The sequence below is a fragment of the Chrysemys picta genome, chromosome 1 (assembly GCF_011386835.1).
Source record: "Chrysemys picta bellii isolate R12L10 chromosome 1, ASM1138683v2, whole genome shotgun sequence".
Classification (NCBI taxonomy): domain Eukaryota; kingdom Metazoa; phylum Chordata; order Testudines; family Emydidae; genus Chrysemys; species Chrysemys picta.
In genome coordinates, this window is record NC_088791.1 from 256,241,012 (window position 1) to 256,258,727 (window position 17,716).

Here is a 17,716-nt window from a genome sequence, read left to right on the forward strand (position 1 = left end):
AACACACAGCATACTAAACACATCCATCATGTTACCATGGAAATGTTCCCAAATCAGATTAATGATGTCAGGCCTGATTTTTTTGTAATCAGCAAATTCCCTTTTACTGCTTCTATTCAAGTATTTTCATGCTGTCTGATCTGTAAAGTCATCTACACAATTTGTATAGTTTAAATTTATACCAGTTACTTAATGTAACCTGCAATACGCACATAACAGTTCTGGTATCCTACATGAATTATGGTACTGAATTACAACTTTTATTTAAAAAGGATTTTGAGAGAGAGAAAATATTACAAACATTAATAAAACTTATTGATGAATGACATGTTAGTCCCATAATTCTTTATGGAAATGACATTAGCCACCACATCTGAACATTTTCTCATTACTGTGATCAAAAATCAAAATACTGTAAAATAATATAGAGTTACAGTTTTAGAGCAAAGAAACTGAGAAAAAGAATAGTATTGTAATTTTTCCTGATAGGTAAATTTAACTGTTTGCAGTAGTTTGAGTTGCTTCTGTATTTCCTAGTTATTAGGAATGATAATATGTCTAATACTGATTTAAAAGAGAAAGACACCAAATTTTTTAAAATAAATTTTGATGATATCATATAACATATAGAGATAAAAGTTACTTTTAAAGAATAACCAGAACAGTAACCACCACTTTATTTGGGGGGTTAGGAACAGTCAGTGTCATCCATGAACACTACTTTGAAACATCGCGTATAGTAGACATTTCTTCTTCTTGGCTTTTGCTCTTTATGAATCTATCCAGCAGGTGGCTTTGATCCTCTTGCTGATGGTAGATAAACATATCAACTAAAGTTTTTCATCACAGACAATCATCAGTGCTGCAGTAGGAAGTTGGTAGCTACATTAAGGTCATTATTTGAAGCTCTCAGAGCTTCCAAAGCATCTACCCTGGAAAATCCCATTTCCATAAGTCGTGCAACCTGTAAGAGAAATAGAAAAAAACACCTTTAATCACAGTTTTATTCATTTTTCCTTTTAGAGTTATCATATAGCAGCAAAACCGTTCAGTTTATTACTGAACACTCTGTGCAATGGTATATCTTTTTTTAAAAAATATCAAACACTTATCTGATCTGGTGTGGCTGGATGAGCCAGAAAACATTACTGCAGTTGAGAAAATACAGTTTGCAATGAAACAGTAATTCCAGTGGTCAGTAGGTACTTGAGAAGCATCTTTCACATGTTACAATATAATTGTGATGGTTAACTTTTTGTCTGCATGCCAACTTTCTTTTATACACGCTGACTCAAACAGTACTGCATTTAAATCCAATTTTGTTTTATGTTATAGCACAGTGTGCCAGATTCAATACCCAAATGGATAAATCATACCAATTTCAAGCTGGAGTAATTGTAAAACCTACATTTTTTTTTAATTGTGTTTAGTTATAAGTGAAAATCTGACTGATTTCTTTTGAAATAGTTTTATTTTTATTCCAATCACAGCGGACAGTAAATTAATTTTTTTGGCAAAATTCACCAAATAGTCATGGCAGCAGAAGCACTTACTATTACCCCCTTACTGGGGGATAAGGTCTGAAACCAGACAGCACAGCCCCAGAAGTGGGCAGCCATGAGCAGGCTGGGAGATACTTCGATTCTTCCTCCTCCACTGGCAGGTCCCTATGAAGCCTGCAGTGAAGATTAAAACTGCCCTTCCCCAAAAGGAAACATCGAGAGAAGGGTAGATACCAATACAACTGCCTGTTCCATCTAGGACACAACAGCAAATATGCATTTTCCTGCGTCACAAGATTAATAGATTTCCAAGGGACATTGTGGTCCCTAGTCTGACCTCATGTATAACACAGGCCACAGAACTTCCCCAAAATAATTCCTTTTTAACTAGAGCATATTTTAACAAAAAAAATCCAATCTTGATTTAAAAATTGCTGGTGATAAAGAATCCACCATGACCCTTGGTAAGTTGTTCCAATAGTTAATTACCCTCATTTTAAATATTTATGTCTTATTTCTAGTCTGAATTTGTCTCATTTCAACTTCCAGCCATTGGATTTTGTTATACATTTCTGTTAGACTGAAGAGGTCTTTAACAAATATTTGTATCTAGTCACTGCTTTGTTAGTTTCTCTTTGTTAAACTAAATAGATGGAGCTCCTTGAATCTACTGTATCACCATCTAATCTTTTAATCATTCTTATGGCTCTTCTCTGAATCCCTCCAATTTATCAACCTCCTTCGTGAATTGTGGGCCCCAGAACTGCACACTGAATTTCAACAGCAGTCACCACAGTGCCAAATACAGAGGTAAAAATAACCTCTTTCCTTCTACTCGATATTCCCCTGCTTATGCATCTAACAATCACATCAAGCCCTTTTGGCCACTGTGTTGCACTGGGAGCTCATGTTCAGCTGATTATCCACCATGACTCCCCAATTTTTTCAGAGTTACTGCTTCCCAGGATAAAGACCTGCCATCATGGTAGTACGGCCTACAGTCTTTGTTCCTAGATGTGTATTTTTAGCCATATGAAAATGCAAATTATTTGCTTGTGCCCAGTTTACAAAGTTATCCGGACCTGTTCTCTTCATTACTGATCACTTCCCCAATCTTTATGCTGTCTGAAAACTTTATCAGTAGTAATTTTATGTTTTCTTCAGGTCATTGATAAAAATGTTAAATAGTGTAAATAGAGTGAATCTAGCATTTGCATCTGGAAATGTAGACTGTGCATATTCTGCACATAGTTTTGACTGGACGTTGGCAAGAAAGCTGCATTTTGTTTTTTCGGTAGTTCTTTCAATATTGTAACATTTATCCTGGATTTCAAAAATCTTTTTCTCTGATTTAATCTATGCATATATTACTAAAGGTTTTGAAAACTAATACATTGTCAGGTTGTAAAATAGGATACTGATCATTTTTGGGTGGGTTTCCCTTTTAAATCCAACGTTTATGTCTCATCTTTATGGGAAGAATGAATTATGCTACTTTTGACATCTTCGCAACAATAGTCTCACATCAAACTAGATTTCATAACCAGCGGCATCTAAAAGTCCTTGTGCAGGGAAAGGTGACCAGATAGCAAATGTGAAAAATCAGGATACTCCCCCCCCCCCGCCCCAGATTGGGGGTGTGTGTGGGGGTAATAGTTGCCTATATAAGAAAAATCTGTAATATTGATCAGGACAGGATAATATCAGGACGTCTGGTCACCCTAGATGGGGTTTAACAGGTCTTTGTGACCCCCTGCTGGAGCATCCACTGCTCTGCTACATCCACCCCAGGAAAAATCTTTCTGAGAGGAAAACGGCAACAATTATTAGACCTCTGGGCATAGGCGCCAACTTTTACGTTTCCCAGGAAGTGCTCAACCCCCACTCTGCCCCAAAGCCCTGCTCCCACCTCGCCCCTTCCCCCAAAACCCCGCCTTCTCTCCACCTCTTCCTGCCCCACTCCCCCAAGGCCCCACCCTCACTCAACCTCCCGCCCCCAAGGCTCTGCCCTTGCTCTGCCTCTTCCGGCTCCCACTCCACCCCCTCACTGAGGCTTTTGCCCACCCACCGCTCACTGCTCTCCGCCATCCCCAACCCGCCAAACAGCTCGGAAGCACGCACAGAGTTGGTGTCTATGCCTTTGGGCTTGCTTAGAGAAGCATCCCAAGAGCAGCCATTTTGGGAACCACTGAGATCTGGTCCTCCAGCAACTAGAAGGGCAAGGATCAACAACAGCCAATCAAGGCCCAGCAGGCTGAAATAAAGCGAGCTGCCTGCTACTACCAAGGCAGTTCTGGGCTGGAGCTTGTGGAGTGAGGAGAGATGCTCCCTAGGCCAACAGCCAAAGGAACCAGGTCAGGGCCTATTGCTGGCCATGATCAGTGACAGGAGTAACCTTGCTGATTTATTTCTGGAAAGGGAGTTAAACCCAAGCAGGGTAAAGAAACTATTTTATTTATAAATGGCCAAGAACGGTCAGGTACTTCTTCTATTTGACTTTGTTGTACCCCAGAAGGGGTTTGAACTGACCCGTCCAGAAGGCTAAGCCATGGAAGACCCACAGAGGCAATCTGACAGCCTGCAGGAGGCACTGGGAGCTAAAGAAAGCAGCAGCACCATGTCTGGACACTGGGGAAGAAGGCACTAAAAACTGGTGAATACAATACAACCAGTTCTTACTTTTTCATTGGAGATTGGTCCAATAGGCAGGAAGAGAACATAGCAATTCCTGTCTTATGTTAATGAAACAGAACTGTATTTACTGAGTTTTATACTGTGCATGTGTAGCCATTCACAGCTAGCATAAAATTTTTATGTGTGTTATTTATGTGGCTTGATGTGTATACATGATGGAGTGTGGAAACTTTAGAGGCAAACTCAATGAAAGAATCAAAACTTCCATAATAACAGCTCCACCCATATTCAACATGAATAATGCAAACTATTTGCCAGTCTCCATTTGTTTACCATATTTTAATAGTAAAACTAGCTGGTTGGTTTTTTTTTTAAAAAAAGCTATATACAAAGCCAGAAATTCTAAAATAATTTTGCAGTTCTAATCCATAAATGCAATTGCATTAGTTCAATCTGTCTTTATGTTGTAACTGTCATTTAGCATTCTAGTTTGAGCTACCAACATATTAACTGTATAGAAGGTTACCACAGGTTACAGATTATGATAAATAGTACACGTAGCCAACCCCTTATCCGTTTAAATTATGTTTTAAAATACAAAAATATTTACCTGTTCCTCAGAAACCTCAGCAGGTGGAGGTGCCTCTTGCTCAGACTGGCCATTATCTTGATAATTTGCATTATGTCTACGACGTAAAGGAGGAAAGAGTCGATTCCAGTTAATCACCCTGCCCTGAAACCAGATATTTATTATTAGTTCTTTAACCCAGAAAGGATATCAAAAACTAACAGTTTTGTATAAATTGTATTATGAGTAAAATGTTTATTTCAAACAATAACTTCTACAATATCATAGTCTTTAATGATTACAGTACTCAAAAGGGTATATTTTCTTGCTTTACTAATTAATCAAAATGTTTCTGCTACATTAAGGAAACATACTAATAAATAGGAGCTATTTGTCATATTTATTTCCTGTTTAAGCCTCATGTTAGTGTTCCATATATGTTGAAGGAGGTGCAGCCCACTACCATGAAGGAGAGCAACTTTGAGTTCTGGTCTCTTGTTCCCCAAGTAAACAGCAGTTTGACTGCTTCTGTTGCAACAGACATAAAACCTGATCTTTTTCTTGCTCTGTGTAGTTGACAGGAGTTCCATTCACTGACTGCAGTATCAAGCCCATAACCTCAAGATGTGTGAGCACTTTGTATTACTTAAAAGCAGCTCTGCTCACCAATTAAAGGTTGGCATTGAAGTCTAGTTCTCCCTAGGCAGAAGGATAGTGGCTGAAACATTGATCACCACAGATGGGAAAGGCAAAAAATGCAGGAGATTAAGAACAAGGAAATGAGTGGATTTCTCAGGGCACCAACAAAATCACAGAGGTAAACTCAGAATAAAGCCTACTGAGGATATCTATGTAAAAGTTTTCTACAGCCATCACCGTACTAGCTAAGTGACTGTATGAATCTAACACCAGTTGAAATGACTTTGAAAACATCCTCCTCCTTCCCTAGATTTACTCTATTAAATATCATGTTTCACATTTTGGCATTGTTCCAAAGTAAATGCATTTTGTACAGAGTGTGTTAGAGAAACAGAAATTTAATTTTATAATGTAAATGTAACCAAACCACAGAAAAAGAATGGTAAGGTGCTTACTTTTTACAGTATAACAAATACATACAGTAATGTCAAGTGTTATTTACATAATTGCCCAGAGGTAACACTGATGTATCAGCAAAGTTTTTTTGACAGATTATGGGTAATATTAGAACTACTGCCCATGAAAAAAACATCTGTTCCTTTACAATCTCTCTGTTTTATGTGTTTTTTCCTGATGCTTCTGTGTCTATAAGGCAGCTTGTTAACCCCCCATTCCCTGTGTCTCACTATTGTGGAAAGCATTCCTTCTTCCTTTCAGTTTGTATGGGATCTGGGCTTCCTTCCTGCAGCTGCTCTATTTTGGGCCTACAATTCTTTTTCTCAGAAGACCTTCCTCTTAAAAAAACAGTTATGTTTTCTCAGCTCTGTTTTTCTCTTTAAGCTTCTTTGGGCTGGGGCAGTTAACTTAAAATCTAACCAGAATATTGCATTAATGCAGTTTTGTTTGTATTTATTTCCTTTAAAAGATGAAGGGAAAAAAAGACACCAGTGTATTTAACTGAATGTATTTCAAAAAAAATTGATGTATTGAAGAAGGTTGTCTGTTTTATGACATTTTTCTTCTATGCACTGGAAATCATAAGGCATCAGACAGTCAAATAAATGTGCTAATTTATAAATGTACTGGTCTATCTGATGATTGAAATGAGTATAACTGCCTTTCCAGCTGTACCTATAGCATCGTTAGTGAGTTATTTATTCTGTTTGTCTATGAAATCTTCACAAGTTCATGTTATTTGTCAACTGACACTACCAAGGGTCACCCTTTCCTCTCAGAAATGAGCCTTCTATTTGGCACCCACAACACTCAAAAACACTATGTTTTTGAATCTTTAAAAAAGCAGTTTCTATACTAACTATTTAGACCGTCACTTTTGCAACAGACATCTTACTAAACTACGGATGCAGATAATGTAGTAAGAACAGATTCAGGCAGATACCGGAGTGACACATTTCCTAGAAATACCTACATCAGATCAGACAGATCAGATAAGTAATTTTTCACAGCTTTAAATTGCCTTTAAAACATTTCACTGGCCTTTGGATTTAGGTGCCATTACCCAGTATTCTTTATTTATTAATTATAGGGAATACCATAAATGCAGCAATAATATGATCAGGCAAATCTGCGAAGTGTTTAAGGTTTAGCACTGTATAAAAAGATGAGAATTTAACTAAATCCAGTCCCAGAGCAGGTAGGATAGAAAAATCATCATGAAGTCAAGTAATCCCCACATATACCAGTTTTTAAAAATAGACAAAAAGCTGGGGGGGAGGGGGGGTAGACTACTGCCAAGCCTTGCCTTACAGGAAATCATTTTCAGACACTCCCCCCACATTCATACACAGTGTTATGGCAAATGTTAAATTGCAGTGTATTTTATGCCCCCTAACATACTTAATATGCAAGTATCCAGGTACACTTCAGACAAATATCTGCACTATGGTGGACTGACCTGACTGAACGGAGCTTCTAATCTTTTTAAGGGTCATCTACTGTTTATTAGCATACAATTTCTATGCAAAAGGAGCATATTTCATGGTAGATTTGCAATTGGCCTCTCCGCCACTCTCACTGACAGTGACATATGGTCCAAGCTATCTGGTGACATCCAAGCAGAGCTTGTGAATTCACTATTTATTATGTGAACTTAATGAAAATGTAATGATAAATAAGGGAGAACGTAAGAGGTTTCAGACCAGGCAATTCTAACTGTGCCACACCGCTCACACCCAGAGTCAATCCCAACAACTTTTTGAGATCTCCCAGGTGTCTTGGAAAATGTTGATCTCAAGACTGTCCCTAGGAAGATGTATGCAAAATCTCCCCCGCCTTTCCTCATTCATGGCTCTCAAAAGCAGCTGCTGCTAAGTGTTTTCAACAGGGGAGATGGGACTACCAGCTTGTCCCTCGTTTCTTAGCTCTGGTTTTAGTGCTCTACTTTATCAGTGGATGGCAGTCATGAAAGAATTACTGGAAGGAAGGAAACTTTCCCTTTGACCTCCCTACTGGTGCACCCTCTTCCTCCGAGAGTCCGTGGGATGGCTTTTTTCCCCAATCTGGGTCTCAAAGCAGCAGAAAGTTTGTCACAGTGAGTAGGCAGGAAGTCACCATCAGCTTTCAAACACTGGTCCCTAGAATTGGATGCTATGAAGGGGAGCTGTAGAAGATCTATTCCCCATGTCAGGAGCCACCCCTTTTCTCTTACGGTTGACCTACATTATTTAGAAACTGTTTTAACTAAAGCCTAGCTTCTTAGGCCACAGCAGAGAAGACAATTAAATTGCATCACCACTAAAAATCAATGTTAGGGCAGAAATGATCAAGTTGCTGACAGTGCCCTCCCCACCACTGTCTCATCGCTGGGAGAGGTTTCGTCTAGGCCAGCAGGGGGGAAAAAAACCTGGGCCACTTTAAGGAATGCACACACCCTCCTCATGGCACTCAGCCTCCTCATAGGTTTGAGGAGGGGAGCTCTTTGGCTGATTGGTTGGATAGAGAGATGCAGCAAAAGTCTAATGGCTCCACAAACAAGGGGAGGTCTTATGAACCCTTCCTCATGCCGAGGGCACCATTCCTCACTGGGAATGAAAGCTCCTCCTTCTGCCCACTGGGATTAGAATAGGAGCGGGTTTGGGGGGCTTGCTGTGGGCATTGTGCTAGTTGCCCTTTGGAGGCTGGGAAGGATTTTTTTTCTCACTGCCAGATTGACCTGGGCAGTGTGGGTGGTGATGGTTGGTTGTTTTTTTCCTTTCTCTCAGCACCCCAGGGACCCAGTGGTGATATTGCGTTGTGAAATTTATTTTGTCACAACTTGGCAGGTGCCCAGTGCAGGTACTCTTTCAATCGGGGGTCCTGTTCCCTGATAAACCAGAATTGGAAACAGATTAGGAAAAGGCATCTCCTAGAGGAGGTGGGGAATGGGTTTGGGGCTCCAAATGGCTGGAACAGCAAGGAGACAACCCTCTAGATTGTCACAGGAGAGTGGTGGGGTCCGAGCAATAGTGCTGGGAGTGTATTAATGGGATGAGAGCTCACGGCATCCCTCCACAAGGTGGTACAGATTACAAATGAAGGATGACCTGCACAGGACAAGTCATTGCTGGATAGTTCCCAGATGTGTTACTTAATAAAGCTGTGATCTAGTTAAACCACTTTCCTGGTATCTCATCTTTCTGTGGTATACAAGACAATGCATGTTGCGTATAAAAGACATACACACCTTTTTTTGTATAGACTCAGGTAGAGTTATTTATAGTAATGAACCTGTTTTGTGCCCTTATGTAAATAAGCAACTTTCTGGCTGCATAGCCTACTAGCTCTCATTTAACTTTCTAATTCATACAATCCCCTTAGTCTCTTTTAGGGAAGACAACTGTATTAGTTACTCATATCACACACACAACAAAAAAGCACAAAAGAGCTTTTTACTCACTGTTTGCAAAATAAAAAAAATTATATTTTGGGCAGCTACTAATTTTCAACTAAAGTAACTAAATAGCAATTAAACATTTGTCAATCCTATTCACTTAGAGCAGGGGTAGGCAACCTATGGCACATGTGCCAAAGGCGGCACGTGAGCTGATTTTCAGTGGCACTCACACTGCCTGGGTCCTGGCCACCGGGTCGGGGGGCTCTGCATTTTAATTTAATTTTAAATGAAGCTTCTTAAACATTTTAAAAACCTTATTTACTTTACATACAACAATAGTTTAGTTATATATTATAGACTTGTAGAAAGAGACCTTCTAAAAACATTAAAATGTATTACTGGCACACGAAACCTTAAATTAGAGTGAATAAATGAAGACTCGGCACACCACTACTGAAAGGTTGCCGACCCCTGACTTAGACAGAGAAAGAAAATGTATTTTAAAAGTTTTCTTGAAAGCTCTGTAAGCACTCAGATATTTTGATAATGCTAACGCATGTGCCTGAATTAATGCCAACTTGCCATCTGTTTGCACAAACAGGAAACGCCTCCTAATATCTGACCTCTACACCTTTTCTAAAGATGTAACCACATAGTGAGAGATGGAAAAAAGGAAACAGCTTTTGCATTTCATTTTTTAAATAACACACAGTCTGCCTCGTAGTGATAATCTACACAATAGTAGATATTTTGGGTAGGGTCAGATATTCTGACTGTCCCAGTTGTTTTATGTAAGATTAAAAAAAAATATTAAGGCATCTAATGTGCTAAAAGTAATGTTTCAAATACTTCCTTTCTGATAAAACTTTCATACAAATTTTGAATTCTACTACTACCTCATTCAAGGAGAGGGTAATAATCCAGGGTGGGGGAAAAGAGACTATATGCTTTGCTATAGAGTGTAAGTTTTAATATTTCTTGTTTTAAGACAGATGTAAAAATAGTGGCATTAACTCTGGCTAAGAATTTTATACTGCCACCCACCATGGTGTCCAATTACCTTCCATGAATAACAATAACAAAGTTTCTGGTGAACTTCATGGAGTCGCTGGCACCTCTCCCATTTCAGGGTCAAAACTTTGCTTGGGATAGGACCTTGGCTTTGATTTTTTTGTACCCTAAGCCTGTAGACACAAGGAAGTGTCAGTGTTTTGATTGTCATTCTTATGGTAAAAATGCTTTTTGAAAGAGGAAAGTTTTACCATGATTCCTAAAGATGGTCAGACTGACTTTGCCTGATCTCCTCTGGAAGTTCATTACATAGCTGGATCCCTTTGAATAAGAATGCTTTGTCTCCAGTGCTCACATGCTTCATCCTGGGTTTTGTGATCAGTGTTGCCCCAGACAAATGCAACTGTCACATAGATTCACAGATCAACATTCGGTCTTTGATGTAGCTGGGGTTTGATCCATTGATTACTTTGAAAATTAGGACCAAGGCCTTTAAACTGACTGGGAGCCAGTCAAGGGACTTGGGCACAGATCTGATATGCTTACAGTGGCCTAAGCCATGGAGACGGTAGGCAGCCACATTCTGCAGCACCTTTGGAGTCTGTCCATCATCTTCACCCTCAAATTCCAGATACGGTAAGTTACAGTAATCCAGACCAGAGGTGACAAATGCATGGACCACTTTGGCCAGGTCCTTGTCCAGGAAGAAGGGATGACTTTTCCTAACAAGTTGGAGGTGAAAGAAGGCATTTTGGGGAACTGCTGCTTCCGAGTCATCCAAGCTTAGTGTGAAGTCAAACAGGACTTTGAGGCACTGCACCACTTTGACAAATGGGGGAGACAATATCTTGGCTATCTCGGAAAAGCATTTCTCTTTGCAACCAGCATCATTTGGGTTTTGCCAGGGTTCAGTTTGAGCCAGCTCTTCTGCACTGAGGAGTTAATTTCCTGTATGCATTCTGACATCGTAACAGTGGCAATGGTTGCATCAGTTGAGAATGAGACATAGTTGAGTGCCATTGGCATGCTGTGGGCAGCTGAGCCCACAGCATTTCACTCTCTGCCCCAGTGGCCTCATGTATATTGAAGAGAAGAGGTGATAGTATGGATCCCTGGGGGACCCTGCAGGTAAGGGCCTTTAAAGAGGAGGAGGAATTGCCTACCACCACTCCCTGAATTCTGCTGGAGACAAATGATTGGAGTAACGGTAGTGCTGGGCCATCTACTTCTGGTACGTCAGCTAGATGGATCAGCTAGATGGATCAGTAGCATCTTGACGGCTGCTACTCTGAAACTTGTGGACTAGTGTGTCAAAGGCTGCTGATAGATGCAGTAGTATGCACAGCGAGATTTTATGTGTCCAAGGTCATAAGGAGGTCATCTTTTAGTGCTGCTAGATCTATCTCTGGGCTGTGCCCCGGTCTGAATCCTGAAATATGAGGCAGCCAGGATGTTGACTGATGCCACATGTTGTTGAAGCTTGGTGGTTAGATATTTAACTCACCTCTACTCACTTCCTGTACACAAAACCTGTTCTTTTAACAGAAATAAAGACTGAGAAAAATTGAAAAAAGTAAATTCTACAATTGTGCTTTGAGGAATAAATTTTGTAAGACACTACCAATGAAAATGTAAAAACAAAATACATTGCAATAAACGTGTACAACTGCCGTGTGCATATACAGGGCCTGTAAATGATTCAATGAATGGGTGCATTAGCCTTCAGCTCTGGAAACCTAGATTCTAATTCTGTCTTAAGCTACAGATGGAAATAAACGTTGCAGTCTCATCCTGGATGCCCAATGGTTCATATCAGAAAGCCACCGCAAAATGTGATATGAATGGCAGTCTCTGCTCAAGAGAGGCACACAAGCAGAATAGCTAGGGGGTTGCAGGTCAGAATTCAGAGAGCTGTCTGGGGAAGCATGCATAGCACTTGCCTATACTGTCCTTCAGCCAGTGCTATTACTGAATTTTATATATAAAATCTGACACATTTTCCAGAAAAATATAAACTAGATAAGTGACAGGAAATAGAAAAATACAGATAATATCCATACCCTGTATAAAAAGCTTATTAACTGCTAACATAATTGCAGGGGTAACAGTTTTAGAAAGACAGTTACAGCATGATTTGATGTGGAAGTTCTTGATTCCTCTAACTATATTCCTATAAAAAGCAAAAGGCAAACTTAACTATTCTATCCCATCTAAATTCCAAATATTAACTTATTAAATGCTGGGAACCTATACATATCTACTAAAACAAATGAGAAGCAAACACAGCACTGTACAAGGCAGAAAATAAGGTTCCTAAATAAATCTGATGATGAAAAGGTTTAACACTTAGCAAAAGAATGACCATAAAAACCTAGCCATAAATTAAATCAAATTATCACCTATCAAGATCGTGAGGCAAAGCCCTGCAATTTGTTGAAAGTAAGAAGTGATTGGTGTGGCAGAGGAGGAGCTGCTATATAATAATTTTATGAATATTGTATGTGACCTAGTTATTGAGATAGACTGTATAGCTATACTAGCGTTAGTGGAATGTTTATCATATGCCTATATTGCTTTAATTCAATGGGGGCTGTCACCTGGAATGGAAGACAGTGGCTCCCAGATAGGAACATCCCACAACACACTTGAAAGGCAATGGGGAAAACTGTTAGATTTGAGGATTCTACATCCTATCTCCAGCAAAGCTGCAAGCCTTGTTTAGCCAATGCTGGAAGCTAACAGATCAAAAGGTTATAAACAGCTAAAAAGCTATTTGGTTCCTGCAAGGGCGTATCAAAGACTGAGCAAGATTTGAAGATACTCTCCCCAAAGCAGTGAGAGAGAACTGGTTTGTGAGTTAAGGGATCAGATTGTGCCATCCAGACCACAGAGGTTTTGGGGTGTCTAGTGGAATCTTACACCTACCAGGAGCCCCATGTGGTAGATGGATAGACACCTGGTAAGCTAGACTTATGTAGAGAAACCAGGAAAGGTAGAGGTGCAGTAATCCTGGTAATTGTGACAACTGGCTACTAATTTAGAATATTTTCTATGTACTATAGCAGCACCCACAAGTGCTTCTATACTGATGGGTTTGTCAGTTTCCATGAATAAGATTTAGAAGAAAGAGAGAAATCAGCAGCAGCCTCATTACCTGCATCAGTACCCAGAAAATTTAATATTTTTAATGAATTAAGCACCTACATTTTTAAATCTATGAAAACGTGTCAATAAATTGTAATCAGAAAAGTGGGGCACACAGATCTGTAAAAATCACCATCTATGGACTTTGACACATTTGAACAAACAGGTAAGAAACACCTGAGTAAAACTGAGTTATCTACTGTTCGGAACATTTTTATTTAATATGGTGCATTTTAGAAGCAAGCACAAAAGAAGCCAACCTCAATAGCACCCGAAGAGTTTTCATACTTGGCAAGCTTTGAGTAGCAAACCCTTTTTTGGAAAAAACTTCTGCTAAAAAGAGAGGTCAGGGAATAATTTTTTACACAGCTGGATAAGTAAGGAGGCAGCACCACTGGTCACACAAATTGATATTAACTACAGTTATTAGAATGTATAGTTTGCTCCTAAAGCCCTATATGTTATAGTACTCAATGCAATGATAGCATATGAAAAAGGTTAAAAGAACGAGTGTATGCCTCTCACCCAGGGTGGTTGTGAGCTACACTATTTAAGATTTTATTGCACTCTCAGCTTGGAGGCGCCCAAGTGTTTTATTTGCACAGGATAGAATAAAGTCCTTCATGTACTCTAGATTCCCCTGGAGATAGCTAGTGCATGCATTTGACTATCATCTTTTCAGTTATTGTTGCTGTAGGAAAGGCAGGCCCAAGTAGTGAGTTTTGCATTTCTCTCTGAAAGTAGAGAGAAATGCAGTCACTCTTCCCCTCTGGAAGGTAGTTCCATAGTCTTGGCCCTGTAGCTGAGAAAGATTTGTCTCCTGCTCTCATGAACTTCATTCTTGAGGATGACAGATTTGCAGTTCCCGCTGCTGCTGAGGGAAAGACACCAAAAAGGCCAAAAGGCTGGTGAGTGAAGAGCACATTGAGGAGTGATACAATCAATGAGATGAGGCGTGGCGTGTTAATGTGCAGGGAGAAAATGAGAAAGTTTAAATTGAAAACAGGAGGCAAAGTGAGAATCAGTGGAAGAAGAGGAAATCACATGCAAGCAAGACCATCTTTGCATCAGGCTTTTGGAATGACTGATTTAAAGCAACCTGGGTATCAGAGAGGATGAGATTACAATAACCAAGAAGGATTATAAACGAGGTGTGAAGAAGTTATTAGCTGTGGGGATCAGATTTCAGAAAATCTGTAGAGAAGAAAGCAGCAAGATCTGTTAACATAGGAATGTGCTGGAAGGAGAGAGAAGACATACTAAGGCGTGCAGGTCTGAATGGTAGGAAGGATGGTGGTCTTGTCCACAGTAATGCAAAAAAGTGAAGACAGAAAAGGGTTAAGGAGGGGAAATAATAAAACTGGTTTCAACCAAGTTGCACTTGAACCTCAGCATGCTGCATTGTGTGCTGAAAAACCAGTTCTTGTTCTCCAGGGCTTTAAAAGTCTCCAGCTGGTCTCTGCAAGTTTTGGGCCTCCACTCTGCAGTTTTCTATCTCTCTTTGCTACATTTTATGTGCCTGTTTCTGTGTTCAGAAACAGTGTCACTAGTGGCTGGTTGAAAGGCAGAAGCTTCTCATCCAGCTATTTGCTGCTCAGCCACCTGTCCGCCTGCAAGTTTTTCAGTGGGAAATGAAAGTCATATCCAGTCTCTGTTCAGAGGCTGATGTACAGATGTGGTAGCTCTTCCCCTCTTCCAACCAATTCTTTCACTTGAGCTGGAAAATGGAAGATATAACAGAGGAGGAGAGCTGGCAAAGGGAGGGAAAACAAAGCAAGAAGATGGAATAACCATCGGAGGGGCCCTTAAAATCCCAGAACCTACCTTGTGTAGAGGGAGGAGAGAGGCTAAAGAGTTAGAGAAGCAGAAGCAGACACCCCTTCAATCCTAGAGCTCCAGAAGGCACCAGCCAATGGACCTAAAAGAACTTCCCATGCTTGCTGGTTCTGCAGAGTGACTTTGTGGCAGGAGGAGGACACTCAGGGAAAGGAGGGAAAGGAAAAGAGAATGAGATCCAGAGAGTAGCTGGGGAGAAGAAAGATCCAAAGAAGAACCAGAGATTAAAAAGTAAGTGTGGGGTCCAAAGGGGACTCCAAGATATGGGAAAGACTGGGGATGGGGACAAAGACACTCAGATAAGGGAAAAGAACACGGGCGGGGGGCTGTGATGGGGAGTACAAGCCCCAGACTGTCCATGAGAGGACTGTCCCAACTAGCCCCACTCCGAGACACCTGTAGCATGTGTCAGGAATGGAAAGGGGAGCTAAAAGAAGAGGACTTAATTAAGTTAGAGGCTGACCAGGAAGGAGAGCACACCTCCATTTCTCCCTCTATGAGAGAAACCTGGGACTGCTGGCCAGCTAGGCAAGCCGCCCTGCAAATAGGGAGACCAGGCTCAGGAAGACCGACCGAACAACTGCCTGTTTGAAGACAGGCCCTGGGTAGAAGGGCAGGGTCCCTCTGAAGACTTGCCAGATTAATCTCTTTTGAGTTCCTTGTTTCCTGTTGTTCTAGGACTTAAGGGGTGGAACTGGAGGGTGTTGTAGCCAGAAGGCTAAAGCTCCATACACTGGATCCACGAGAGGCAGTGGCTGCCTATGAGACCCCAAGGCAGAGTGCATACTGCCATGTCAGTCACAAGCAGCATGAGAGAGATCAAGGGGGAAAATATCGACTCCTAGAGAAAAGAGGGACAGAAGAGAGAAACAGGACAACCTACTTAAAGAGTGGACAGAAAATCAAAGCAAAGTAGAAGAAAAAGTGGGAGAGAAAAGAAAGAAAATATAATAAAGAAATGGAAAGAAAGTAAAAAGCAATAAGAGAACTTGTAGGCTAGTAAATTTTATTTGTTTTCAAGAGTGTGAATATATACAACAAAGTTTATATTAATCTTTCAGAATTTTGGTGAGGAAGGAAGCTAAAGAATTCTTCATCTATGGAGGAAGTTCACCAACAGCCAGCATTATGGGCGTGAAAAAACAAACAGAAAATGCTGCGGTAATTGTATAGAAAAGAAATAGCTAGCAACTGACATAGCATCAGTTGTTTAAGCACAGTAGCCATAGTAACCAGCAACCAAGACAAGACCAATCATTTAATTACCATAACAACTACAGTTTTTAAACAAATGCAACTGAATTCTCCAGACTGCTATATGCAGACACCAGTATCAATCTATCAGTAACAATTTATACCACCATTCAAAAGGAGATACACCAGGTAGCAATCTTGATAATTCAAGCTCAAACCCTACTGTGGGTTCATTCTACTCCTCCAAATGTTTGAGTGTCCAAGAGTACAGAAGTTCTGTGAGTTATTCCACTGCACTGCACGTTACCCTGGGTTTGGGGCATAACAGCTAGAGAGAATGGGAAAGGACATGGAAATTTTCAAAGAATAAATGGCCAGTGAACATAACTGTTTCCATAGAAAGTGCTACAAGAAAATCCTGCTTTAAACAAACCGTTGAACAACATAGGAGGAAAGAATAAGGAGTTGAGAAAATCTTTTACACTCCTAATTTTTGGGGTAGTAAAGAGTAATCAAACATATTTGCCAGCAGATGAATACTTTTTTTTCCAGTCTCTTCCATTGTGATGTTCTCTTTTTTTCAATTCTTCCACTCTATTTTTCAATTTTTCTCTCTCTTCTCTTATTTTTTTTTCAGAATTATTTTATTTTGGCCCCTTTGGTACTTACTCTATAGGCTACTGCATTATCCCATTGTTTGCTAATTTTGCTTTGGTTAAGTCTCTCTTTCCCTTTTCCCTTCAGATTATTATTCTTTGAGGTACTCAAACTTAAAAAAGAAAGATGAATTCAAACTCTCCCTTAAATTTCCTCCTAAATTTTGCGATTTAAAGTTGAACCTCTTCTCCCACCTAAATTGCAGTCTTATTGTATTGGATTGTCTCAACTTGCTGGGCTCATTACAACAGTTTCTGTATTTCTTCTAGAGAACTGAAGTATAGATTTGCTATGAAAAGTGATAATAAAATTGGTGCCTTCTTAGGGATCGATCATAGTTTGTCCTGTTTGCTGGGGTAAGGGAAAGAGCATAAGACAACTCCTTACTCCCTCAATCTGGTACACCATACCTTCCTGCATGCAAAGGGAAATCGGCTACACCGAACTCTTGTGTTCCCCACCTTAGGCAAATGGGTGGGAATGGGCAGGTAGGGTCAAGAAGTGCGTGGAGCCTTGACGCCACTTCCCCAATGCACCTGGTGATGTAGCTATACTGGTATGTAGGGTTGAATATGCTGCAACAGGTCACACCTGTCACAGTTTTTCTGTGACTCCTGAAGCAACATGGAGATCAGGAGGGGGATTGAGAGTCCAGGAGTCAATCTTCCTCTTGGGCTGGTTTGGGGGCAGCATAACAAT

General features: G+C 40.3%; 1 protein-coding gene across 2 annotated transcripts in view; it reads right to left on the reverse strand.

Annotated features, from left to right (window-relative positions):
* Positions 1-238: 238 nt before the first annotated feature.
* UBAC2 (UBA domain containing 2) overlaps positions 239-17,716 on the reverse strand; it is a 146,161-nt gene continuing 128,683 nt past the window's right edge. For both annotated transcript variants that reach the window (XM_005303896.5, XM_065581043.1), the window contains 2 exons: positions 4,747-4,869; positions 239-964 (listed from right to left, as the gene is read on the reverse strand). In XM_005303896.5, the coding sequence (XP_005303953.1) occupies positions 857-964; positions 4,747-4,869 (231 nt within the window). In that variant the 3' untranslated portion in view covers positions 239-856. The remainder of the gene's footprint in view (positions 965-4,746; positions 4,870-17,716) is intronic.